At 45.4% G+C, this 27,078-nt stretch overlaps 1 protein-coding gene across 36 annotated transcripts in view; it reads right to left on the bottom strand.

Annotated features, from left to right (window-relative positions):
- ENOX1 (ecto-NOX disulfide-thiol exchanger 1) overlaps positions 1-27,078 on the bottom strand; it is a 658,487-nt gene that overhangs the window by 40,883 nt on the left and 590,526 nt on the right. For all 36 annotated transcript variants that reach the window (XR_014819514.1, XR_014819513.1, XR_014819515.1 and 33 more), the window contains one exon: positions 1,240-1,342. Coding sequence is in view for 26 of the 36 variants with exons in the window: in XM_084981818.1 (XP_084837944.1) it covers positions 1,240-1,342 (103 nt within the window). In the remaining 10 variants the exon portion in view is untranslated. The remainder of the gene's footprint in view (positions 1-1,239; positions 1,343-27,078) is intronic.

Here is a 27,078-nt window from a genome sequence, read left to right as displayed (position 1 = left end):
TTTAAATATGCAGGCTTTCTGCAGTAGGCACCCAGGCACGGTACCAGCACATCCGCATCGGGAGCTCTTCCTTGGGAGACTAAGTACTGCTTCTGTATATGCTGATAATGACCATCCAAAGAGGACATCTAGGAGTTTCCATTGTGGCTCAGTGGTAATGAACCCACCTAGTATCCATGAGGATGCAAGTTCAACCCATGGCCTTGCTCAGTGGGTTAAGGCTCCGGCGTTGCTGTGAGCTGTGGTGTAGGTCACAGATAAGGCTCAGATCTGGCCTTGCTGTGGCTGTGGCGTAGGTCGGTAGCTGCAGCTTTGATTAGACCCCTAGCCTGGGAAGGTCCATATGCCGCAGATGCAGCCCTAAAAAGAAAGACAGAGAGAGAACACTTAGAGCTTCTGGTCCCAACAAAGAAAAAGCCAACCTAGACCTATTTTGTCGGGCAACTGAATAGGATTATGTTTTAGATGAACCGTAACTTCCTGCTTTCCCTTCCTTAGAGGCCAGCTCATTGTATTAGATAAATGGATCCAAAGGTGGCCAGGGAAGCCTGATTAGCCTGTCCTACACTTGCCCAGCACTGCAATCAGTCTAGATGCCCTTGCAGCATCAGCATTGCAGGTCTTCCCTTGGAGCCTCTCCTGAGTCTGGGATCTGGCTGGCTGTGAACTTCTGGACCAAACCCAGCCTGGCTTCCAGCTGTGTCCACATTTTCAAATTCAGATTTGTAACATGTGAGAGGCAAGTAAATTTGTTTTTCTTGTACTCAGTTTTTTTACGTTGGATAACTAATATACACAGACACATGTAATATAATATATATATTTTTGCTTTTTAGGGCCGTACCCGTGGCATATGGAAGTTCCCCAGCTAGGGGTCGAATTGGAGCTGTAGCTGCCAGCCTACACCACAGCCACAGTAGCTCAGGATCTGAGCCACATCTACGACCTACACCACAGCTCAGGGCAATGAGAGATCCTTGACCCACTGAGCGAGGGTAAGGATCGAACCCTCGTCCTCATGAATCCCAGTCGGGTTCATTTCTGCTGTGCCACAATGGGAACTCCACATGTAAAATAATCTTGATGAAGTTATTAATCTTTCCTCTGACCAGAAGGCAAAGCTGTTTAAATCATTAACAAGTTGGAGGTTGAATTACTTAATCCTTATTTCATAAATATTAAATAAATATTTATCATTTACATACGAGAGAACAGAGAAGGAAAACAGAATTTTCTTACCTATTAGCAGAGCTTCTTTCTCTGATTTTAATCCTTGGCTTCTTTTCTCGATATTGTTCTCTCGGTCTTGGTTGACCAATGCGACGGTCAACACATTGATTTCCTATAAAGTCAAGAAACAAAAACACATGTGTTTCTGTTGATGACGTGCATTTCAACGGAAGCCACCAAGTCTTTTAAACCCTATGATCAAGGGGTCATCGCTTTCATTTCAACCGAAGATCAACCCTTGTTGATTGATCTATGTGCCCAAGAGTAGAAAAGTAATTCTAAAGCAGGCTCCCGGCCACTGCTCTCAGCAAACTAACTCTTGGCAAAAGTGGCACATTTTGTGCAAATTATCTTCTGTTTTTGTCCATGTTTTGATTAAACTCTGTTAGCAAAAGCTATTTGACCGTGGCTACGTTAACAGGTTTCTATTTTGAATATGAAAAAGTTTCCTGAAAAGCGTATTACAGGCTAATTTAAAATACTATGCAAGTAATTTGTGTGAGTGTGTGTGGGGAGGAACAGGGCCTATTGGGAAGGTGAGATAGAATTGTTGTTTGGCGTGTTCGAGTTGAGTTGAGTGTACGTCCTTTTATACATAACTGCAAAAGGTAGATAAAGCAGAGGTTGGGAAATTCTTTTCTTTGAAAGCTAAAATCGAAGACTTGTACCACAAAGCAATGAGTGAAACACTGAAGCTGGACTATTTTTAGTTCCCTCTATGGTCTTTTAAATTTAAAAACAGAGGAAAAGATGTTAACTCACATTCTCCCAGACTTGATATGAGAACTCAAACGGAGAATGATTTCAAAGAAAGTCAACTTTAACGGCTGGAGACCTGCCTATATGGGATGGCAGAGTCCATTAGGGTAGCTGAGCCCTGCTGGAGGGAAATTTCTCACCGAAAGATAGGTCTCAAGGCAAGACTAGCACACTGACAAAGAGTTAAGGATGCTGGTTCATTAGATGAGGAGGAATCTGTCAGAAGTACAGAGGATGGATAAAGAGGATTGAAAGACAACGTGAACGGTTTGGCAGATGTTACCAGGTCTGGCATTAGATCTGTTACAGGATAGATATTTTGCTCGGTAATATAAATGAACAAAGTTGGCAGACAGTTACCAAGTTTGACGCTAGTTAGAGGATAGATATTTAACTCATTAATACAAATGAACAAAGTTGGCCAGATAACAGAATATAGGAAATGGTTAGCATGCTGTCTATATAAAGAGCACAAACCCCACCTGAAGACATTCAGATTAAAAATGGTCCAAGGCAGGGAGTTCCCACTGTGGCGCAGTGGTTAACGAATCCGACTAGGAACCATGAGGCTGCAGGTTCAATCCCCGGCCCTGCTCAGGGGATTAAGGATCCAGCATTGCCGTGAGCTGTGGTGTAGGTCGCAGATGCAGCTTGGATCCTGCATTGCTCTGGCTGTGGCGCAGGCCGGTGGCTACAGCTCTGATTAGACACCTTGCCTGGGAACCTCCATATGCCGCGGGAAGCAGTCCTAGAAAAGGCAAAAGACAAAAAAAAAAAAAGGTCCAAGGCAAGTCTGGAGCCAGTTAGACAGAAAGGGTCCTCAGAGATGAAAGATGCTCTTACACTTCCAAAGAGTGGCTCTTCAGAACCAGTCCCAGTAGAAACACCATCTAGCACTTGAAAACAGTAAACCCAAAGGTTTCTATAGATGGGGTCAGAACATTTTATAAAGAGGAGTCGCAGGGAATTCCTTCTGTGATGAAATGACACATGGATGTGTTTCAGGGGCTAGAAGAGGTTGAGGAGGACAGAGAATGGGAAAGATATTAACTCGGATGAGTGTATTATTTAAGAAAAATATAAATAATAAACCTCAGGGCTGAGTGGCAACAGCGTCTCCAAGAAGGGGTGATCTCTTAACAGCCTGGATGATAACAGGGGACACACGAAATCACTGAGGAGAGTTTAGCAGACAAGAGACCCACGTTAACTGCCAAAACTCAGTGCTGCCTTGGGATCATCACACGGATGAGCATCCAGGTTTACTGAGGAAAATGGGCCTCAGAGGGCAGGCAGCACGTCAGGAGCCAGCAAGAAATGGCAAGGGAAGCCAGTCGGGACTGCCATAAGGAACTTGCTCCCATGTCCAAAGCTCGAGTCATAAAGAATACGGACCTTGAGGAGTTCCCGTTGTGGCGCAGCGGTTAACAAATCCGACTAGGAACCATGAGGTTGCGGGTTCGATCCCTGGCCTTGCTCACTGGGTTAAGGATCTGGCGTTGCCGTGAGCTGGGGTGTAGGTCGCAGACGTGGCTTAGATCCTGTGTTGCTGTGGCTCTGCTGTGGCTCTGGCCGATGGCTACAGCTCCGATTCAACCCCTAGCCTGGGAACCTCCATATGCCATGGGAGTGGCCCTAGAAAAGGCAAAAAGACAAAAAAAAAAAAAAAAAAAAAAAGAACATGGACTTTGAGTAGCTCCAGCAAATGCTAATGAATCAACAGGTCTACAAAGATCCAGATATGCCCTATCAGTGACTGTTGCTTGGATGATGTTTTAGGGTTGGATAGATGAGGATGAAAAAGGAACAGTCCTAGGATCACCTTTCTGTGGAAACAGTTTTGTTTTTTCTTGGGCTGCTCCCTCGGCATATGGAGGTTCCCAGGCGAGGGGTCAAATCGGAGCTATAGCCGCTGGCCTACGCCAGAGCCACAGCAACGCGGGATCTGAGCCGTGTCTGCAGCCTATACCACAGCTCATGGCAACGCCGGATCCCTAACCCACTGAGCAAGGCCAGGGATCGAACCCACAACCGCATGGTTCCTAGTCAGATTCGTTAACCACTGCGCCACGATGGGAACTCCTGTGGAAACAGTTCCTGAGACTGAATATCGCAGCCTGTGCTCTGTCAACCGCAGATGGTGCCATCCTATGTGGTCACCATCAGTGACCGTGGAGTGGACACACCTCGCTGCCAGCCTCTGACGACAGTGCAGCAGGCTTGGCCCAAGAGACCTGAGGCCTGGCAGATGCCTGGGTACCACCGTGAGTTCTGTCCAGGGTGGAGATGTTGCAGCTTTTTTTTGGACTCCTCCGGGAGGGAGAAGAACTCTGCAAGGCAATGGTACGGGACTTGGTGAAACTGACAAGGCAGGTTCTGGTTACAACTGCATACGGTCATAAGTTGGCCTCAAGAATACGCAGAAGGGAACTCTCATTTCCATTACAGTCAGAAGTGTGTCCAAGAATATAAACAAGAGATTTAGTGAAGCAGACCCACTTGTGACCACCCAAAAGAATGATCACTGATTAAGCGCCCCGGAACCGAAGCCTGCCTCGCGCGTGACATAAAAACGCAGATTCTTGCTGACAGAGTCAAAGAGTTAAATGAGATGGGTGAATGCTTTTGTCATGCATTTTGCCAGAGACAAAATTTAAAGTTAATGTGGAGAGGGAGTTCCCATTATGGCTCTGTGGTAAAGAACCTGACTAGTATCCATGAGTACACAGTTTCGATCCCTGGCCTCACTCAGTGGTTAAGGATCTGGCATTGCCGTGAGCTGTGGTGTAGGTCACAGACAAGGTTTGGATCTGGCGTTGCTGTGGCTGTGGTGTAGGCCAGCAGCTACAGCTCCGATTGGACCCCTAGCCTGGGCACTTCCATATGCTTTGGGTGCAGCCTGAAAAAAAAGACCAAAAAAAAAAAAAAAAAAGTTGATAAGGATATGTTTTAAAGGCTAGAAGATAGGACAGTGGCTTTAAACAGCCACTCAATGTGCTGTGCTATTATCTTTTTCCACTATAACAAAAAGGGGGACAGATGTTTTCATGACTTATGACTTACGGTTCTTTCGAAAAGTAAAGTTAATTTGATTTGTTTGTATTGACAGTAGAGTTGCTTAACAAGAGAATTACATTTGTTAGCAGGTGTCAAGTTTGAGGTTGTCTACACAGTACAAAGTAGCTATAAGCAATATCTGTACCCTCTTTTCAAGTTTTCTCATTCAATGCCTATAAATCTAAATTATCATCCAATGTCTGTCAAAAGAACTCCCATCATAACTGGTTAAAGGGAATACACAGAGAGAACATGGAACTAAACAATTTCCCAAGTCAAACCTTTGTTGCATTTAAAATTAAGCCTATTTTTACTTTCAATCACTCAATAAATATTTATGCTGAATACACAGAACATGCCAACCACATGCCAAGGACTGCTAAGTTTTTAAGGCTGCTGAGTCCAAAAGTGGCAGGAAGTGCATGCTTACTCAGAGGCCAGCCAGTCTTATAAAAAGTCTGTAAGAAAGCTTATGGGGAGTTCCCGTTGTGGCGCAGCAGAAACAAATCCGACTAGAAACCATGAGGTTGCGGGTTCAATCCCTGGCCTCGCTCAGTGGGTCAAGGATCCGGCGTTGCCATGGGCTGTGGTGTAGGTTGAAGATGTGGCTCGGATCCCATGTTGCTGTGGCTGTGGCGTAGGTCGGCAGTTGTAGCTCCGATTAGACCCCTAGCCTGGGAACCTCCACATGCCGTGGGTACGGCTCTAAAAAGCAAAAAATTAAAAAATTTAAAAAATAAATTAAAAAAAGAAGCAACAGCAAAAATTAAAAAAAAAAAAAGAAGAAGAAAGCAAGCTTATGGGAAATGTCAGTTGATGAGGTCAATGGAGAAGTAGGTGGATTGGGATAAGGAGCTTGGATTTTATCTGGAAGACATTTTTTTTTTTTTTTTCTTTTTCGGCCGCACCTGCAGCATATGAAAGTTCTCTGGCCTGGGACTGAATCTGAGCTGAAGCTGCAACCTATGATACAGCTACAGCAATGCTGGGTCCTTAACCCACTGCACCGGGCTGGGGATGGAACCACTGCCTCTGCAAAGACAACCCAGATCCTTAACCCACTGTATCACAGCAGGAACTCCTACTTAGAAGGCTGAATGCATGCAGCGTGTTCAGCAGAGAAGTCACCTGAACAATTGTGCATTTTAGGATACTGGTTTGGAGGTTGGTGGAGCTGGAGGCAGGAATGCCAGGTTGGCGCCTATTGCAATTGTCTTATTTTTTTACCTTTTCATGCTGAGGGTAAAAACCAAGTTGACAATGTGCAGAGTATAATATACCAGGGGTATTTAAGAGATAGGACTGAAAAAAAATCTGATGACCTGGTGAATGAGGAAAATGTTGAGGGAAAAGAAAAAGAGGGAAAGAAGCAAGTGTGGGTGAAGATGATGGGTTCAATTGTGGAAATGAACTTGAGGTTTCTGTGACCCTGTCAAGATATTTGGCTTTTGAACTTAGAAGCAAGGCCCTGACAGGTATTTTATGACCCATTTCCTTCTTTTTCTTTTTGCTATTTAGGACCACCCCCACAGCCCATGGAAGTTCCCAGGCTAGGGATCAAATTGGAGCTATAGCTGCCGGCCTATCCCACAGCCACAGTAAGGTGGGATCCGAGCTGCATCTGTGACCGACACCACAGCTCAGGGCAACACCGGATACTTAACCCACATCCTCCTGGATTCTAGGTGGGTTTGTTAACCACTGAGGCAGGAAGGCAACTCCCTATGGCCCATTTCTCAGGTCAATGCTGGCAGCATGCAACCTCGATGTCTCCTCTGGGACAAAGAAAAGGCTTGCTTACTGCTTGATATAAAAGAGGTGGCTTCCCTCAGCTCAGGGTTCTTCTCTTATAACATCATCTATGGCACATTTAGGTTTCCATCTTGGCCCCTTATACAGGGGGGCTGATCAGGCTCTAAGGTCCATGAGGATAAATCTGGTGAAGCCAGGACAACTATCTGGCAATACAAGATAAAACCTCTGATGGACATTGGCCAAAACCTTCTCTGAGACCAGCCCATCACAGAAGGGACACAGTGGCCACAAAGCAGCACACTGGCAAGGATCTCAGAGGACATAACTAGTCTGTGCTTCATCTCTAATTCTGTAAAATCTGTGGTTCAGGTCTAAGCCCCAGTCCTGTCTTAATTAAGAGTTTCATGTTCTCCAGGATATTCCAACTTATCTCTTTAGTAATTGGGGAATAGCTTTTTCTGGCATGTGGGGTCCTAAGTTAGAAAGACTTTGCCCTTTTCATAAAAATGTCACAGTTATTACTCATTCCACCCCAGATCTCTGGAAAACAGAAGGAACCTTTCATCATTAGACATAGAATATTACAGACTCCTTTTTTTTTTTTTCTCTGACCACATGCAAATCCTTTACCCTGAGAGCTGTAATAGGCCCTGAAGAATTCTATGTCTACTGGGAAAGGTGTTCCAGATGCTTAGAGATTGCAGATTGGATGTGGGTAAGTGCAGATGGGGTTAGGAGGTAAAGGAGGTTACGAAGGACAAATTGTTAATGGGGTACAAAGTATATTCTAGGAAGGGAACATTAGGACGGGGCTCAAAAGCGAGATCAATGGGATTATGAAATGGAATTCCAAGGGAAGTGGCAATGACACCCTTCATTTGACACAGTCACAAAGCCCTCCAGACGAGAACATGCACAACAAGTAAGCATTCTGCACTTGGCAGGAGAATAAACAAGATTATCTCATAAATCTTTTCTCCATCTACCTTTTAACTCTAATTCCTGTGACACTTAGAAGGAATCATTAAAGGGCTTGGAAGAAGAGGTTTTCAATAAGCGGAAACTATTTTTTTTTTTTAGACTTCTTAAAGGTTAGCTCCTTACAGGCAGAAATTTCTCCTCTAAGAGTCCTTGTCAATTACTTTGAGACATGACCAAAGAAATTTATCCACTTAGAAAAGCTCTTTTTCAATCATTGACTGAGCTAGAATTGTGTTGTGCTCTTTTGTTTTTGATTTTGCTCTCTCTACCTACGTAAGCTCCTAAGCACCAAGACTATGGCTTCTTCAGCCTCATCAAATCCTTTCATTACTCCTTTCATTTCATTATTCCTGTGGCCTCCTTAACTTTAGTGCTATTTTCTTTCTCCCACGAAGCTTCCTGAATTCGTGGTGTATACCCACTGTGTCCACTGCCTCACTATCTGAAGTCTCAGCGTTCGCATTAATTAAACAATCCTTTGAAAGATTTTCAGTGACCACCTGTATTTTCTCAGTCTTCCTATCATGTGATATTTGATATCGCTGACTCAGCCCCTTTTAAATCATCTGCCTCCCTTGCTTCTGTGACATAAGAAGTCCTGGTCTTTTTCCTCCCAGTTTTTATTTCATCTTTACTGGCTTTCGTATTCCCTCTGCTAGACCAGGACACATGGATAAGAAGGTTACTTTCTTCTGCCTCCTATACTCTAACTTTGGTACTTCCTTGGCTGCACCCATAGCATGCAGAAGTTCCCAGGTCAGGGATCGAACCCACACCACAGCAGTGACCTGAGCCATAGCAGTGACAATGCCAGATCCTTGAACTGCTAGGCCACCAGGGACGTTCCACCAAAGCTCAGTCACCACTTTTTCTTTTCTATTCCCTTTTATCAGAGGTTTTTTTTTTTTTTTTTTCATTCTCATGGGTTCATCCATCATCACACATAACTCCTTAATTTCTACGCCTTATCATTAACTGATCACTGGGCTTGTTTGCTTGAATGTGCCACTGCCCAGGTCAAATTCAAAATCAGAGGTGGCACTTGGAGTGGCTAAGCAATGAGATCCTGCTGTATATATAGTTCAAGGAATGATACTGAGTCACTTGTGATGGAATGTGATAGAGGATAATGTGAGAAAAAGAATGCATATATATGTACGACAGGGTCACTTTGTTATACAGAAGAAATTGGCAAAACATTATAAATCAACTATAATTAAAAAAAAAACTTTAAAAAATTCAAAGAAGCAAAAGAGAGGTGGCCATGAGGTGACAGAAGAGATACTATATGCTTGAGTTTTAGAGCTATTGTCTTGGCTCTTCCACTAACAACTGGTTGACCTTGGTTGGGCAGGTTATGCAACATCTTCAAGCCTTGGATCACCTGCCTAAAAATGGGGGTTCTGGGCAGGGGCCAGCATTTCTGAATAACGGTTTCTGTGACCCCATCAGCTCTACAGAGGTGACATGGAAGGTCCAAGAAGCAGATCTCTAGAATTCCCACTCCTTTACTACTTTATTTTTTTTTGTATTTATTTTTATTTTTTTTAGCAATAATTCGAGAAGGATTTATTTTCTATAATCATGACATTTAATGACATGATGTATTTATCTACAGGCAGTGCTTTTACTTTATTCTGTTTTATAATGCAGGATTCCTACATAAACTTTCATTTAAAGAAATGTCCTTATTAAAAAAAGAAAAGTCTGAATCCAGATCCTTCCTGATGTGGTTATTCTAAAATTCTAGAATTCTTTTTATTTTTTATCTCTTTAGGGCCACACCCATGGCATATGGAGGTTCCCAGGCTAGGGACTAAATCAGAGCTGTAGCTGCCGGCCTACACCACCACACAGCAATCTGAGCCACATCTGCGACCTACATGGCAGCTCATGGCAATGTCTGATCCTTAAACCACTGAGTGAGGTCGGGGCTTGAGCCCTCATCCTCATGGACACTATATCAGGTTCTTAACATGCTAAGCCACATCAGGAACTCCCAGAGAAGCCATTCTACAGGAAGAATAGACAGATTCTGTGTGTGAAGCAGAGGTAAGAGAAGAGTTAAAAAAAAAATTTTAAGCACAGCCTGGACAACTAGCAGAATAATGATACTAGAATCAGACGTGACAGAGAACGAGAGGTAACTGGATCCAGTATCTTAGAAATACTGAATGTGAGGTCTTGGAAAAGCAGCTGGGTCATGAGCTCAGGACAGCACCTGGGCTGGGAGTGGCTCTTCAGCCCCACTTCCATCTCTGCCTGCCCGGTAGGTGGCAGTGTGCACGCCTGTCCCTGCCACCCTCAGAGCCATCCTGCCTGGACTTCCTGGAATGGTCCTTAGCAGTGAGCTAAGTCCCCCGCACACGGTCAATCTACGACCCACATTTTCCCAAGGAGTAAATAGTAGACTCTCGGTAACGTCTATTGAATTAAATTGAATGAGTCTGTTATCACAGAGAGGATAACCTTCGTAGGTGAGGCCAACTGGCAGTCCTAGGACCTCGTCTGTACCCTTGGCCTTGAGTGATTTACCAGAAGTCTATGAGGACTCTCTATAATGCAAAGGGAGGAAAACCATGCAGTTGCTTTGGGTGTTTTACGTCCTTTTGGTCCTAAATATATTTGTTGTAGCATAATTTTAAAGTGAAATAATTTACTGTTTTAGATTTAGATACAGTACATTTGAGTTTCTGTTATTAGTGCTTTCAATATATTTTTAAATATTAGCTTTTTGTAGAGACCACACCTATAAGCTTATAAACTTTTGTCTTTCTTTTCCTTTTTAAAGTTGAAGACAACTCTCTAGTTCACTTTATTATTATTTTTTGGTCTTTTTAGGGCCACACCTGCGGGATATGGATGTCTACAGATGCTCGTCTACACCACAGCCAGAGCAATGTCAGATCTGAGCTGCATCTGTGACCTACATCACAGCTCATGGCAATGCCGGATCCTTAACCCACTAAGCGAGGCCAGGGATTGAACCAGCGTTTTCATGGATACTAGTCGAGTTCGTTATCGCTGAGCCACAATGGGAACTCCCACTTGAATTTTTAATAACCTTCCTTAGTTTTCTCATTACAAATGGACATATATTTATAAACATACACCAATTTATAATGTAGAAAACTTACAAAATATAGATTAAAAAATAAAAATTAACTAGAATTCTGCTATGCAGGTATAAGCACTGTTAACATTCAGATAATTACCTTTCATATTTTATATAAACCCTCCCCACACACATATAATTATAATATATAGTTGTTTAATTTCTATTTGAAAAAAGGATTATTCCACGTATACTTTATTATTATTATTATTATTGTCTTTTTAGGGCTGCACTCAGGTATATAGAGGTTCCCAGGCTAGGGATCGAATTGGAGCTGCAGCTGCTGGCCTACGCCACAGCCACAGTCACGCCAGATCCAAGCCACATCTGTGACCTACATCACAGCTCACAGCAATGCTGGATCCTTAACCCACTGAGTGAGGCCAGGGATTGAACCCGCAACCTCACGGTTCCTAGTTGGATTCATTTCCGCTGCACCATGACAGGAACCCCCGCACGTCTACTCTTAATAAGAGAACTCCAATAATTTTAGTTTTGTGAGGTTTTCCATTACACACTAAGAATAACATTGCTGCCTGGCTAACTTAATTATGGCTGTCACAGTTCCCACCAGACTTAACCTGTGTTCTCAAGCTGGCGATTAGATGACTTTCTTTTTGGCATAGTTTTGTGACAGCTATATTAAATAAAAGCTATCTACGATTGAGAAAAAATTCTTTGTATTCCTTTAACTCCATTCATTATTTAAAGTGTAGGTTGGAGTAGTTTATATTGGTTCGACTATCTGCCACTATACACATTACCCGAATGGAAAAAACCACACTTGACCCCCCCAAACGGTTGTGTGTTTTGCAACACGTAAAAAATATACCTCACAGTTCCATATCTCTGTAAGTCCATACCCCTCAGAGCCTGAGAAAGTACTGACATGAAAAATCTCCTTAACCAATAAAAATGGAGCAGCAAACAGAAGAGACTAAAGTGAAATACTTTTAAATGCATGTGTGTGCATCCAGAATTAGTCAGTTTGATTCATCTTGTATGATACTGACTCTATTGCTGGTAAAGATTAATTGTATTATGGTGCTCTTGGCATGTTATTTTCCCAGTCCATTTCTCAGTATGACATGTCTTATTTTTCTCTGCTACAAAGCACCCACGATCATAATTTTCACCTGCTGAGTTTACATTACTAGGGGTAATATTAAAATTTGGAGGGTTTTTTTTTTTTTTGACCTTAAGGTAAATTAGGTCATGCGAATAGATGGGATGCAATCTGATAAATGGGAAAGAGAGACATTTAATTACTATTAAAGTAAAATTAAATTTCAGAAGGCTGGCCAGCCATACTGTGAGCTCTTAGTAAACATTAAATAGTCTCTCCTCCCCAGTGCACGAAAATCCAATTCTCTCTTCTCATTGCCTTCTTTCATATGCCATCTATGAGAAATATTCCAAGAGCGAAGTGCTCTGGAGTGCGTGGGGCAGGATGAATGTAGAATTTGGGGACCTCTGCATTAAAACAATATGAATAACGGCAATGATGACAATATTAATGGCTCGCCCTCACTGAGTGCTCGGTAGATGCCCCATGATGGTACTGCTATTATCCCCATTCTACAGATGATAAAATTGAGGCACAAATAAGCACAGTAGCTTCCTGATCTTCTATACCCAGAAAGTGGTGGCTATAAGCCCGGGCCCCAGATAGTCAGACTATCAGTATATACTGCTTTTTGCCTGAGTTACTTCCCAGGGAATGGCGATATCTTTTTTTTTTTTTTTTTTTTTTTGTCTTTTTAGGGCCACACCTGCAGCATATAGATGTTCCCAGGCTAGGGGTTGAACTGGAGCTGCAGCTGCCAGCCTAGGTCACAGCCATAGCAACACTGGATCCCAGATACATCTGTGACCTACACCGCAGCTCCTTAACCCACTGAGTGAGGCCAGGGATCCAACCCAAGTTCTCATGGATACTAGGTGGGTTCATTCCTGCTGAGCCATGGCAGGAATTCCAGGGAACTGCAACTTCTTGACTGTGTTCAAGTCCCAATCTCAGCCTGACCCCTTTTCTTACTGAGGGGACAGAAAACAGTGGTTGCTGATTTCCCTTTTCAACAGATGCTGTCTCCGTGGTGGGCCATCTGCTCCTTGAGGACAGTGACTGGACTGTGATTGTGTGTGTTCCCAACACCCAGTGCTGTGTCTGTGACACCGCACTGCCCATCATGTGGACTTGGGTGGACATGGTTAGACGTGGCTAGCTGTCAGCCCACCTATCTTTTGTGTATTCTCCAATTCATTTTTTTTTTTTTTGTCTTTTGTCTTTTTGTCTGTTGTTGTTGTTGTTGTTGCTATTTCTTGGGCTGCTCCCGCGGCATATGGAGATTCCCAGGCTAGGGGTTGAATCGGAGCTGTAGCCACCGGCCTACGCCAGAGCCACAGCAACGCGGGATCCGAGCCGCGTCTGCAAACTACACCACAGCTCACGGCAACACCGGATCGTTAACCCACTGAGCAAGGGCAGGGACCGAACCCGCAACCTCATGGTTCCTAGTCGGATTCGTTAACCACTGCGCCACAACGGGAACTCCCATTTTTTTTTTTTTTAAAGCTATGCCTGCCACATGTAGAAGTTCCCAGGCCAGGGACAGAACCTGAGCCACAGCAGTGACCAGGCCAAATCCTTACCTGCTAGGTCACCAGGGAACTCCTTCCAAATTCTTATAAACTAGAGTCTGGCAATTACAACTGGATATTTTCCTTTTTGGGTTTGAATCACAGCAAAGTTTAGCATTTGGACTAAAGTCTTTGGACACCTCACTCCAGTATAATTTAGTTAGAACATATCAAACCTGCACCAGTCTTTCATCTATCAAATATTTATCGAGCTCCTGCTCTATGGTTGGGTTTGTTCTAGATAACAAGATTCAGTGATGAAAAAACAGTGGTTCCTGCTCTCAAAGAATTTAAGAGTCTAGAGGATGGACAGGCATGTAAAATATATTAAAATACAGTGTGACGTAACCATGACAAGGGTTGGCCTTGGGGGGCTGTGGGAGCCCGTAGCAGCACCTAATCTGGAGTGAGGTGGATGGTAAGCAGTAGTTCCCCAAAGTGTGGTCTGCAGACTGACAGTATCAGGAGCTTATTAGAAGTGCACATTCTCAGGCCACTACCCAACAGCTCCCACCCCCACCCCCAGTCTCAAACTCCAAGGGGAAGCCTTGCAATCTGTGCTTTTAGAAGGTCTCCTTTTGGGAAACCCTCCTTCACTGTTGGTGGGAATACAGACTGGTACAACCACTGTGGAAATCAGTATAGAAGTTCTTCAGAAAACTAAATATAGAATGATCATATGATCTAGCAATCCCACTCCTGGGCATGTATCTGGACAACACTATAATTTAGAAAGATACAGGGACCCCTGTGTTCATAGCAGTACTATTCACAATAGCCAAGACACAGAAGCAACCTCAATGTCCATCAACAGCTGAATGGATTAAGAAGATGTGATACATACGTACAATGGAATACTACTCAACCATGAAAAAGAACAAAATAATGCCATGTGCGGCAACATAAACTAGAGATGATCATACTGAGTGAAGTCAGTCAGAAAGAGACAAATTCTATATGATACCACTTACATGTGGAATCTGAAATATGGCACAAATGAACCTATCTATGAAACAGAAACAAACTCACAGAGAGAACAGACTTGTGGTTACCAAGGGGGCAGAGGGAGGGAGTGGGATGGACTGGGAGTTTGGGATTAGTAGAGGCAAATTATTACATTTAGAATGGATAAGCAATGAGGTCCTACTGTACAGCACAAGAACTATACCCAGATTCTCGGGATAGACCATGATGGAAGATAATATAAGGATGTGAATATATGTATAAGAGTGACCAGGTCGCTTTTCTGTGCAGCAGAAATTAGCACAACATTGTAAATTAACTATAATAAAAATTTAAAAGAAGCTCTCCTGATTCCATTGCTTGCTAGATCCTTAGAGAATATAAGACTTACAGATAAAAACCACTAGGCAAGAAAACTTACACCAAATTAAAATCTGTAGTATAAGAAATTTCATTGGATGAATGACCTCTACTACTACAATTTTTCTGTGTGTGTGTGTGTGTGTGTGTGTGTGTGTGTGTGTGTGTGTGTGTGTGTGTGTGTGTCTTTCTTTTTAGGGCCATACTGTGGCATATGGAAGTTCCTAGGCTAGGGGTCGAATCAGATCTGTAGCTGCCGGCCGACGCCACAGCTGGACACACAGGCTGGATCACAGCAAAGCCAGATCTGAGCCACATTTGCCACCTACAGCTCGCGGCAACAGGGGATCCTTTAAACCACTACTGATCAAGGCCAGGGATCGAACCCACATCCTCATGGGTACTAGTCCTATTCTTTTGTTCTGTTTTGTTTTGCATTTTAGGGCTGCGCCTGTGGTATATGAAAGTTCCCAGGCTTGAGCTTGAATCAGAGCTACAGCTGCCGGCCTACATCACAGCCATAGCAACTCAAGATCCAAGCCGCATCTTCGACCTACACCACAGCTCACGGCAGTGCCAGTTCCTTAACCCACTGAGTGAGGCCAGGGACAGAACCCACATCCTCATGGATCCCAGTCGGGTTCTTTAACTGCTGAACCACCAAGGGAACTCCCGATTAATCATATTCTCAACCCACTGAGTCGCAATACGAACTCTGCTACTACTGCAACTCTAACTTTCAGAGTCTCTAAAATTTCTGTTCCCATCTTAAAGTGAATGGCAACGCAACGTGCTTCATCTTCAAGACCACCTGCAGATGAGACAGAGAAGGAATGGTTTGTTTTTCTCACCTAATCAGGCCACACAGATTCACAGAGCTGTCTCAGGCTGCTGGAATTCCCACGTCCACTCAATCCTCAATCAATAAGTGTTATAAATATACTAGAAATGTGTCCCCCTACGCAGGCTCATAACTGTGTTATGCAACGCACACCTATACGTTATCTGCCTGTATGGGACCTAGGTGGGGAGCTAGGCTTATCCTAACGGGGCTGTTCAGAATATGTGGAATGATGATAAATACTCTGGGAATATGGAGAAGATAATAATTGATTTGGGCTGCTCGGAGCATATGGCCCCAAGAAATGGGAATTGAGCTGGGCTTAAAAACAATGGACTATGCACTGCAGGCAAAGAGGATGACATGATAGATGGAGGAAAGCTGATTTATCAATAAAAAATCTAATTATTTGGGGTTTTTAATGAATGGTGCACCTAGCTGAATTTGACCTATTGACTAAAGCCATTTATTCAGGATGCCTGGTCAACAGCTATTCCCGAGATCAGGCCAGCAGTTACTCTGTTCTTACCAAGGGGACCAACTTGAATAGTGTCATACAGAGTGGTCAGGAACGATCCTGAAGCTTACAGCGGGACCAGAGACCTACATTAGACTTGTGCGCATGTGCATGCGTGTGTGTGTGTGGGGTGGGGGTGGGGGGAGGGAATTACATCCCCAGAGGTTGGGGGTGGGGGCCGCTGTACAGAGGTCACCCTTGCAGACCTTTCTCCCAGCTTCAAGTCCCCTTTCTCGAAGCTGGCACGGAACGAAACTGTGCAGATTAGATTCTGAAAGTTTCATAAACATAAGCAGCTCATCAGCATACACTGAACCATCTGGAAACTGTCCAGACAAAGAAAGGCACTGTAAAATCTCGAGGGAAGCTGACATCACAATACAAACGATGGTGATGCTGAGCCTCACAGCCACAAATCTCTCCTACAAGGGCAAGTTCAGGGCTGCGAAGGCTTAGATTTTCTTGCAAAAAAAAAAAAAAAAAAAAAAAAAGAACAGAAATTGTACCCCCCCCCCAAAAAAAAACCCTATTCAGTGTTCCAAGGCTGTTGAGTCTTTCCAGGGGAACCAGCGGAATCTTCAAGAAGGCTGCCTGCTGGCTACTGGGAGACTTTCTGGAGCTGCTGAGAGAGGTGATGGGCTGAGACCTCCCTGGCTCAGACACCTGCACAGCTAAGAACTGCAGCCATTCTTCAGGAGAATCCCTCTGCCCTTCTAGACAGGATAAACAACAGGAAAGCCTCTTCCTTCAGGGCAGCATCTTTTCTCCCCAGCTCAGTGTTTGCTCTGGCTGAATTGGGAAGATGAGGAGGGGTTCATACCACAGTGTGGCTTGCAGAAGCTCTGATATTTTGTGAGATCCCAAGATAGGTTTAGAGCCACAAGCGGGAGGCCTGCCACCTTCCTGGAGGGGTGACTGCCATGCCCAGTTCCAAGAGGCCACAAACAGGATGTCTGGTACATACCCAGCAGTATGGCTGGTTGTCCCTCTTGGGGGCGGGGTGGGCAGGCCGGGAGGGAGGGAGACTGCCCTTGGCAGTGAACTCACGGAGGAAGGGGCGATTCTGATTCCCACCCCTCAGGCCCCAGATGGAGCAGGGAGGGATGGAGAGGGGCGCCTCCACCAGGGCAGGAAAGATTTGTGAGGCTGAAAGATTAGAATATACTTCACTTGCTCGTGGGTAGGCTGACGTTGACCCTGTAGTTACCTCCAGGAAGCTCACCAGTATTGCATCTGCTATTTAACCTCCGAGGTTTTTGCTTTGAATTCCAAGAATAAACTTCTTTGCAGACAAACTTTTCATTATGTGGGCATGTCCGTGCCCCTTAAAACAGACTTGCGGTGAAGGCAGTTTCGCTACTGGAGGTGGCAGGGACAAGTGTGCCCTTCTGCCTGCCGGGGCGGATTGACAGGCGCTGGTGGGCAGCAGGAAGTGATGACACTCAGTGACGTTCTTACCATCCCAGCCTTTTCCGGCCCCCTCCCTGCTTTTTTTCTTTCCACCTACATTTCTTCCTTGTCATCTTCCTACACGCTTCCTCTGAGAGATGCCACAGTCTGGTGAGTTCTGTGGCGCTGGGATGGATGAAGCCTGGAGCTGAGCCGTGGCTGGAGAACCCCCAGGGGACCCAGAGAGTATTGGGCGGAGGGTCCTTGAGCAAGATCAGTGTCACAGACGCTGGGCTGATCAGCGCTGGCCCCAGACCTGGCTGGCATCTTTCATGCCTCTCTCCTTGCTGGTCTCTGTGGCGAGCAGAAATTAGGAGTGTGGAAATCACTGTTTAATATTCTAAACACAATAACCACAGCAAATGTCTAGGAAGCCCCATGGCTCCTGGGAAACCCAGAGAGCTAATAAGAGAGGAAGTTTGTCGCCTGGTGAATCCTTGCCCCCGCTGTTTTCAGGTGACCAATCCTGGTGAAACACCAGCAGGAAGCGAGGATGCTGCATGAAGGTGGCACCCACTGTCTTCCAGAGGCACCAGAACAAATTGCTTCCATCCACCTTTTGGGACCCTGGATTTAACAAATGCTCCTCAACATTCTTCCTGTTTGACTCTGAGCAGCATTTGAGGCAGTGCTAAGCGGTGTCTCCTGGGAGGCAGGGATTCTGCGACTGGGCCCTGTGGGTTTATTAGACTTTACACTGGCAATGTCTGCACTCAATTCACAGCTCTTTTGTATGTTTTGTATCTGTATGCATCTCTTCCTCTTTTTTTCTTTTTTTGGATGCCCCATGGTAGGTACATGGAGTTCCCAGGCCAAGGATAGGGTCTGAGCCACAGTTGCAATCTACGCCACTGCTGTGGCAATGCTGGATCCTTTAATCCACTCCGCCAGGCCAGGGATGGAACCTGTGTCCTGGTGCTGCAGAGGCAACGCCATTCCCATTGCGCCACAGCTGGAACTCCTATACGCATCTTTTGCTGATGACTGGTTTGGTGTTTCCGTATTTCTTCCTGGCCACATTAGAAATAATGCTAAAAAGCTCCTTTTCTGCTTGGGGTTAGAACTCATTCCATCCTTCTCCTTGAGCACCTGTCTCCATCTCATGGATTCTCTTCAGAAGGTGGACAAGCCTTGTTTGGGGAGGGGTGGCCTTGGTCTGGAATCCACACAGAGACCAGGCTCAGCAATCCCCAGACCACCAGGAACACAGACCTGTAGTTCACAGCACAAACCCCTGATAACACGTCTCAGTATCGTTCTTCTAGATCACTTGTGAACGACAGTTTGCCTTTCTCTTCAGAAGGCAGATATTCTTGGGAGCTACTTTCCTTACCTGTTGAAGAATTCTGTATCCTCTTTATGTGGCAACATCCAGACTTTATTACGGGTTGTTTATTTCATCACTTATCATATAGAGGCTGAGCTTTCATCTCATTTTTTTTTTTTTTTTTGGTCTTTTTAGAGCGACAGTGGTGGCATATGGAAGTTCCCAGGCTAGGGGTCGAATCAGAGCTACAGTCGCCACCCTACGCCACAGCCACAACCACACAAGATCCAAGCCACACCTGTGACCTACACTGCAGCTCATGGCAACGCTGGATCCGCAACCCACCGAGCGAGGCCAGGGATCGAACCCGGATCCTTATGGATACCAGTCAGGTTTACTACAGCTGAGCCATAGGGGAACGCCTCATCTTTTTAAAGAATCCGTGGATCTCCCTCTTGCCCTAAATTCCAATCCAGTGGAAAAGCCTCCTCACTTAAAAAGTGCTTCAATGGGAGAGGAATAACTAACACACTGTTAAAGAATATTCATTGCACACCATCCATGACAGCAAAGGCAAATAATATTTTAAAGTCCCACAGCAGGGACTGATTAAATAAACTACCGCACATCTGTGGCATGAAGTATTAGGCAGTCATTAAAAGCCGTATTAAGAAAACATTTAAACATGGGGAAATGCTCATGATTTATAATGAAAAAGAAATGTAGGCTGTAATATTGCCCATATGATATGCTGTAAGTCTGGTAAAAACGGATATACGTGCACGCAGACAAAGCTGAAGGAAGCTCAAAGAAGTGTCAATGCTAATTTCCCGAGTGAAAAGACAGCAGAGGGTTATTTTTTTTCTTTCTATTTTCCTACACTTTCCAAATTTTCCACCCAAAGAAAATGGCTCTTTTGGGCTAGGGGATTTGTGTATGTTGGCTCGATCGAAGGTACCAAGTCTTCTGTTCTAAACAACTGCTTTTGCTTCTCCGTCACATAGGATCATCCTTAGCCTTTGAGGGGAAGTATCTAAGTCTCCAACACGGGAAACTCTGGTTTCAGATCTTGGGTTTAGCTATCTATGTATAGTTTGTGTCAGATCATTTCGGTCAGCCCTGAAATGCATGTCTCCTTTGGCTGCTTTTCTCTAACCTAATTTGGGGGAAGAATGTCTTTTCCCCTCCCTAAACCCAACCTGCCAGCCTTGTTAAACATGCGCTAATCCTGTTACCTGCTCCAAGTCCTCTGATGGCCAAGCAGGTCCTACCAGCCCCTGTCTAGACAAAAAGGACCCACCGTAGCCCCAGCTCCAGTGGTGACAACACACAGTCGGCTGGCAGTGAGGTGCTTGGTAAGGAAACGTCTTGTGACTGTTGACTGGAGACGAGAGCAGTGACCTTGAGGCCAGCTTTGGTCTATTATTTTGACAGCAAGTCCCTCTCTAGTTCTTCCTCGGAGCTCTGCATGCGCTGGGAAGTGGGTGTATGGACAGGGTCTCCTCCGGTTACCAATTCCTTCCAAGGGGGCTGGGTTGGGATGTGCATTCTGGATTTCACAGCAAATGGCGCGTCACATGGCTAATTCACAGCAAAAACCATGGTAAACTAGCTGGAAGAAGGCAGCTGTGTTGGGGCAGGAGGGTGGAGTGGGGGAAGGAAAGGAAGCCTCAGGAGGAGAAAAGCAGACTAATGGAAGCTGGAAGGGGCAGCAAAGGCCACATTCTGGGTGTGGGCACTGAATAGGTGAACAGAGCTGTATACGACGGGATAAAGCAAGTATCGGACCATGAAAAGTCTACCTTCTTGATTTCATTCCTCTACAGAGCTTAGGTGACTCCAGGCATCAACAGATGTGGGTCCACGGACCCTGAGAGAAGGCAAGATGGCTAGTGATGTTCCAGCCGTGCTTTGGAGGGGTCTCAGAGCCCCTCTATACCTACGCACGGTACCCCAGTCCCACCAGACCCTCCCCCCCCACAATGGGCCCAATCCTTCCACCAAGGGTCCTGTCTCCAGCGAGTGGATGGAAACACGTGACCTCCGGTGCTGGTGACCTGAAGGCGGGGAGAGCGTCGTGAGGGACGCACCAGAGGACAGGCAAGGTTTGCGAGGAAGGGCGGGGCACGAAGATGGCGTCAGCTCCGTGTGGAGCAGGAACCGGGTCCCTGCTGGCCACCCAGGGATCTCCGGGACCCAGCACAGCACACGGACGTCTGGAGCGACCGTCATACGCAACACGCCCTGACTGTCGACACGGCTGGGCCGCACGCACGACCACCTCCGAGGTGGGTGCCAGCGCGGCCTACGTTTTCGAAGGAAACAAAATGGCGCCGTGGGTGCGCGGCGGGGCGCGGGGTCTCCCAGGCAGCAACCAGCAACTTCCGGTGCGGTTCTTCCGTCTCTCTCTCACCTTCAGACCTCAGTGTGTCTACTCTCTCCCCTCCGGACCCCGCCATATGCGTCACCAGGACCCGGGTTAACAATGGCCTCCTACCTTGAAGAGCCTTCCTCCCACAGCATCTCGTCTGGACACCCCTAGCGTCTCTACGCGGACAGATTGAAAGACATCAGAGGCAACATGCAAAACTGGGACGTCTTCTCTCTTTTGTGTTTTTGTTTTATTGTTGGGTGGGAAAGGTGTTCCTTTGGACGGCGGCAACCTTCAATCTCACAAATGAAGCCTCTTTACAGATGGCAAATGATTGCTCTAACCTCAGTGTGTGAGCACGAATTATGCAAAAAGAGGAGAGGCGTGGGGGTGGGTGGGTAGCAGCTTTCCTGCAGCAGGAACAAAGAGGGAGGAGAGCAAATTCATGGAAAACCTGAGACCAAACTGCTCTCTACGCTGCCAGCTTTAGAAGCCACTTTCTTTGATTCCTCCTTCTTCTTCCTACACTTCTCACATCCTCTCTGGGCCCTTCGAATTTCTCACCAAATGTAACCCATGTAAGGATCAGAGGCAGTGGAGGATACCTCTGGGAGGGTCATCAAAAAAGATACAAAGTGAGGACAGGTATTAAATCAATGAAATTCAATAAATTAAAAATCATTAAATTGTAAATTAAATCTAAAAAGTCTTTTTTTTTTTCCTGCACATGCAGCATTTGGAAGGTCCCAGGCTAGGGGTCAAATCAGGAGCTGCAGCTGCTGGCCTGCACCAGAGCCACAGCCACGCCAGGTCTGAGGTGCATCTGCAACCTACACCACCGCTCATGGCAACACTGGATCCTTAATCCACTGAGTGAGGCCAGGGATGGAACCCACATCCTCATGAATATTGGTCAGGTTCGTTACTGATGAGCCACCACAGGAACCCCTAAAAAGCCACTTTTGTTTAAGATTTTGATAGCTATTATATGTAATGACCAGGGACCAGGTGAGTTATTCAGCAGTCTTAGGGATTAAGAAAGAACTCAGATGCAGTTCCTATGTGGCACAGCAGGTTAAGGATCTGGTGTCGCTACGGTTGTTGTATAGGCTACAACTGTGGTGCCAGTTCCATCCCTGCCTGGGAAATTCCACACGCCAAAAGTGAGGAGGAGAGAAGGAAGGAAGGAAGGAAGGAAGAAAGAAGCTCAGAGACAAAGATCAGATAAAAATAATCATAGTTTTGCTTTTTAGGAAAGTGGGTCCGGAATCACTTCAGTCTCAAAAGGATCTGTGAGAAGGCTAGTTTTAAACTTGGGTACCCTTGAATCTGGGAGCAACTCTCATCCCACAAGCTCTGCTCTTGAGACTAAATAGGCAAAAGACTTAGTAAACTGCAAGACTCAACACATCCCCGAGTGGATTTCAAGACGATGAATGGATAGGATGCACGTGCCTCTCCCACGCTGGCCTTCTGGATGACAAACAATCCTGTAAGTTTGAAGCTTCCTGCCAGACTTTGTGACACAGCTATTTATATATGGAGTCCCCCAGAAACAAAGAGAAGCGATGCAGACCAAGATTTATGGACGTGTTAATTACAGCATTATTTATAATATTGAAAAAATGGGAAGTTAAATGCCTAACGCATAGGTACGTGGTCCAATTACTTCATATCTACATTATACGGCATTAAGAAGCATGTCTTTGAGGAGCATTTGCTGATGAGAAAAATACTCGTGGGGCAATGAGAAATCAAAAAGGTACAAAATGGGGAGTTCTCGTCACAGCTCATTGGTAACAAATCCAACCAGCATCCATGAGGATGCAGGTTCGATCCTGGGCCTCATTCAGTGGGTTAAGGATCCGGTTGTTGCCAGGAGCAGTGGTGTAGGTTGTAGCTGTAGCTGTGACTCAAACCCGAGCCTGGGAACTTCCATATGCTGTGAGTGTGGCCCTAAAAAAAAGACCAAAAAAAAAAAAAAAAGTACAAAATGCAAGACAGTATGATCCTATTTATTCACTTAGTTCTGGGTTTTTCCTCTCTGTTCATATACATGCACAAGACTGGAAAGAACTACAGTAAAATATTGATTGCGGTCCTGTGAGATGTGATATTAACTTAGTTTTCTGTATTTCCATATGCTTTTCTGTAATTTTCCAGTTTCATGCAAAGCTTTTCCTTTTCTAATAATATATTTAGTTTCAAGAAAGCAATGGTTACTTCTCACAAGAATACTCAGCCAAGCCAGCGCCAGTGCACTGTATAATTATTATTAATAAATGATAATGTACAAAATTCCTGTCCCTGCCTGTGAATACTACGGTAAAAAAAAATAATCTATATGCTCAGTCAATGACTTCTGGGCCAGAAGCTTTAAACCACATGATCTGCATTAAAATTCATCCTTGTCAAAATACGGTCTGCTGTATCAAATAGTGTGACATTGATGCATGAAGAGGGAACTCATACGGGCGGAGGATATACTCTGGGCCAGGTGCTTATGCAGAGGGTTTCACTTAGGACACTTCCGGATGAGGAAGGTGAAGTTCAGAAATGTCACGTTGTTTGCTCTGGTCATGTGGCTACTCCTGGATTCAAACCCTTTCATTCTGGCTTGAAAGAGTTCTGACCATCACAGGCCTGGTGAAAACTCCAGACATGTAGTCTTCATTTCAGATATTCTATTGCATTCTGTCCTATTCTATTCTGTCCTATTCTGTCCTGTCCTGTCCTGTCCCATCCTATCCTATCCTACTCTACTCTATTCTATTGTCTTTTAGGCCCTCACCCAAGGCATATGGAGGTTCCCAGGCTATGGGCTGAATCGGAGCTGTAGCTTCCGGCCCTACACCACAGCCCTAGCAACATGAGACCCGAGCCAAATCTGTGACCTCCACCACAGCTCACGGCAACACCGGATCCTTAACCCACTGAGTGAGGCCCAGGGATCGAACCTGCAACCTCATGGATACTCAGATTTGTTTCCGCTGAGCCACAGTGGGAACTCCTCAGATATTTTAAAATATCTTAAGATATTCTGCTAGCGCTCCTAATGTGTGGCCAAAAGAACTGCTTTTTGTTTCTTTTCTTTCCTGCAACTTAGTGGAGGTGCTGGGGAAACAGCCCAAAGGAGACAACGTTACAGACAGAAAAGAGAAAGATGAGTGAATAATCCACCTACTGGGGAATCCTGGAAAAAATAGGTCATTTGGGGGAGTCTTCTTAAGGTGCAGCGGGTTAAGGATCCCAAGTTGTCACTGCAGCGGCTCAGGTCGCTGCTGTGGCAATGGTTCAATCTCTGACCTGGGAAACGTGTACGTGCCGTGGGTGCAGCCAAAAAAAAAAAAAAAAAAAGAAAGAAAAAGAAAAACAGAACGAAAACAAAAAACTAGGCAATTTTTAGGGCTCCAAAAACTAGCCTCACCCTCTGCTCAGTGAGAGAGGAGGTGCCAGCGGAAACGGGAAAGTGCTACCAGGTTCCATGGGCCCAGGAATTGCTCTCTGCCCCTCTCCCCACTCTCTACCCCCCGCTGCAGGCAAGACGCTGCTTTTCCCTTCTACTTGGCCAGACTGACCCCATCTCTCAAAGGTCTTTGTTGTGGATTCCAGAGAGATATTTTTAGTTAGTTTTATGGCTGTGCCCACATGTGGAAGTTCCCGGGCCAGGGATGGCATCCAAGCCACAGCTGCAACCAATGCCAAATCCTTTAGCCCACTGCTCCAGGCTGGGGATCGAACCCTCGCCTCCGCAGCAACCTCAGCTGCTGCAGTAGGATTCTTAACCCACTGCGCCGCGGCAGGCATTCCCACAGATGTTGGGAATAATGTTTAATTTTTAAACGTTAAACACTCTCCTCTAGAAAGGACAACAGACCTTAAAGATGATTTCTTGGTTCCCCTTTTTCCATTTAATAAGAAATGCCTTTTGACATTTCTCGTGAAAGAATCTACAGACGAAGTATGGAGACAGGCCTGTGTTTCCACGCATCATCTCATTTAATTCAATCAGCAGATGAGTTTGAACCTCACAACTACAAAGTGCTTGCTCGTCACACGTATCTCATTTGTTTCTCACAACAAAACTTAAGGATGGAAAGGCAGGTGCTACTCCCCCCATTTCACAGATGAGCAGCCTGAGGCATCCTGCCACTAGGTCTGGCTTACTGGATTAGACAGCTGCTTCCTTGGAAGGCACAGAGGGACTGACTCAGGGAGAGGCATCAGAAAGTCTCAAAACATGGCAGCAATGTGTCCTTGGAACATCGGATCCCAGAAAGGGGTTTTGGGGCCAGGATGGGGTAATGAAATACTGGAGTACAAAGATACGTTATTAAGGCCACACTGTTGCCTATGGAGGGCTCTGTGTGAATTGCTTCCTTCCCTAGCTTTCTACTTCCTCAGTCCTACCCATTCTCTTATTTTTTAATTATTTTCTATTGTCACGTGCTCTTTTCTTCCTGCGTTTTATGGAAGGACAGTTAATTTACAAGGCTGTGATACTTTCTGCTGTGCAACGAAACGACTCAGCCATACACAGATACACATCCATTCTCTCTCAGATTCTTTTCCCACATAGGTTTTCCCAGAGTACCGGGGAGAGTTCTCTGTGCTTGCCAGCAGGTCCTAGCCATTCTTCAAAGCTCAACCCCGATGCCACATATCCAGAAGCCACTGTTGATTATCCAGCACAAAGAAACCATAACAACACCTGAAAGTTTCTATGTGCCTTAGCTCCTTACATCCTAATCAGCTTTTGACGTAGGCTTTGTAGTCTGCTTTACAAATGAGGAAAATGAAGCTCAGAGCCCTTCAGTAACTCATCAAGCAGACCGAGCTAAGAAGGAGCAAGTCCGGATTTTGAACTAAACCCCATCACAGCCTCCTCATCCTCCTGTACGCTTTTATCACACCTTGTACATTGACTGACCCTGGGTTCCGTCGTTCACCAGCCTTCTGCGATAAGTTCTTTGAGGGCAGACAGCAAGCCTTGTATTTCTTTGTAACCACCCTCATCCCGCACGGGGCAGAGCTCCGTGCAGACAGCAGGTTCTCAAGAAGCATCAGATGTTAAGTAGCTTTGTGGTCGGCACAGCAGTTATGAAAAGGTACTCTGGTACTCTGAATGTCAAGCTCTCTGCTGCATATAATTAAGACAGGAGTCAACATGAAATGTATCATTTCTCCCAGCTCTAGCTTAATCAGGCATTCAGGGCCATGTCTGATTCTGCATCATGTGAGAAGAACTGCTTAGTAAGCATTTTCTGTGAGGAGCATTGTCACATGCATACAGATGTGAGAGAGATTTTTTTTTTGTCTTTTTGCCTTTTCTAGGGCGCACCTGTGGCATGTGGAGGTTCCCGGGGCTAGGGATCTAATTGAAGCTGTAGCTGCCAAGCCTACACCAGAGCCACAGCCACGCAGGATCCGAGCCGAGTCTGCAACCTACACCACAGCTCATGGCAGCACCAGATCCTTAACCCACTGAGCGAGGCCAGGGATCAAACCCGCAACCTCATGGTTCCTAGTCGGATTCGTTAACCACTGAGCCATGACGGGAACTCCCAGGGAGAGATTTTTTTAAAAAGGCAAAAACAAAACCATCAGAATTACGAGGAACAGTGATCTCTGTTTCACCCGAGATGAAAACCTCCACAGCAAATAGAACACGTGACTAAGTATCAGACAATTCAAGGAACACCAAGAGGGAAGCAAGGTGTCAAGTGGGATTTGGGACCATGAGACTCTATCAAGAGGCCCCATGCACCATGCT

This window comes from Sus scrofa, chromosome 11 (assembly GCF_054392235.1).
Source record: "Sus scrofa isolate SSC_HxYL_T2T_F1_AM1 chromosome 11, Sscrofa_HxYL_maternal_Yorkshire_Landrace_v2.0, whole genome shotgun sequence".
Lineage (NCBI taxonomy): Eukaryota > Metazoa > Chordata > Mammalia > Artiodactyla > Suidae > Sus > Sus scrofa.
Note: the sequence above shows the minus strand (reverse complement) of the source record. Positions and strands in the feature narration are given on the sequence as shown.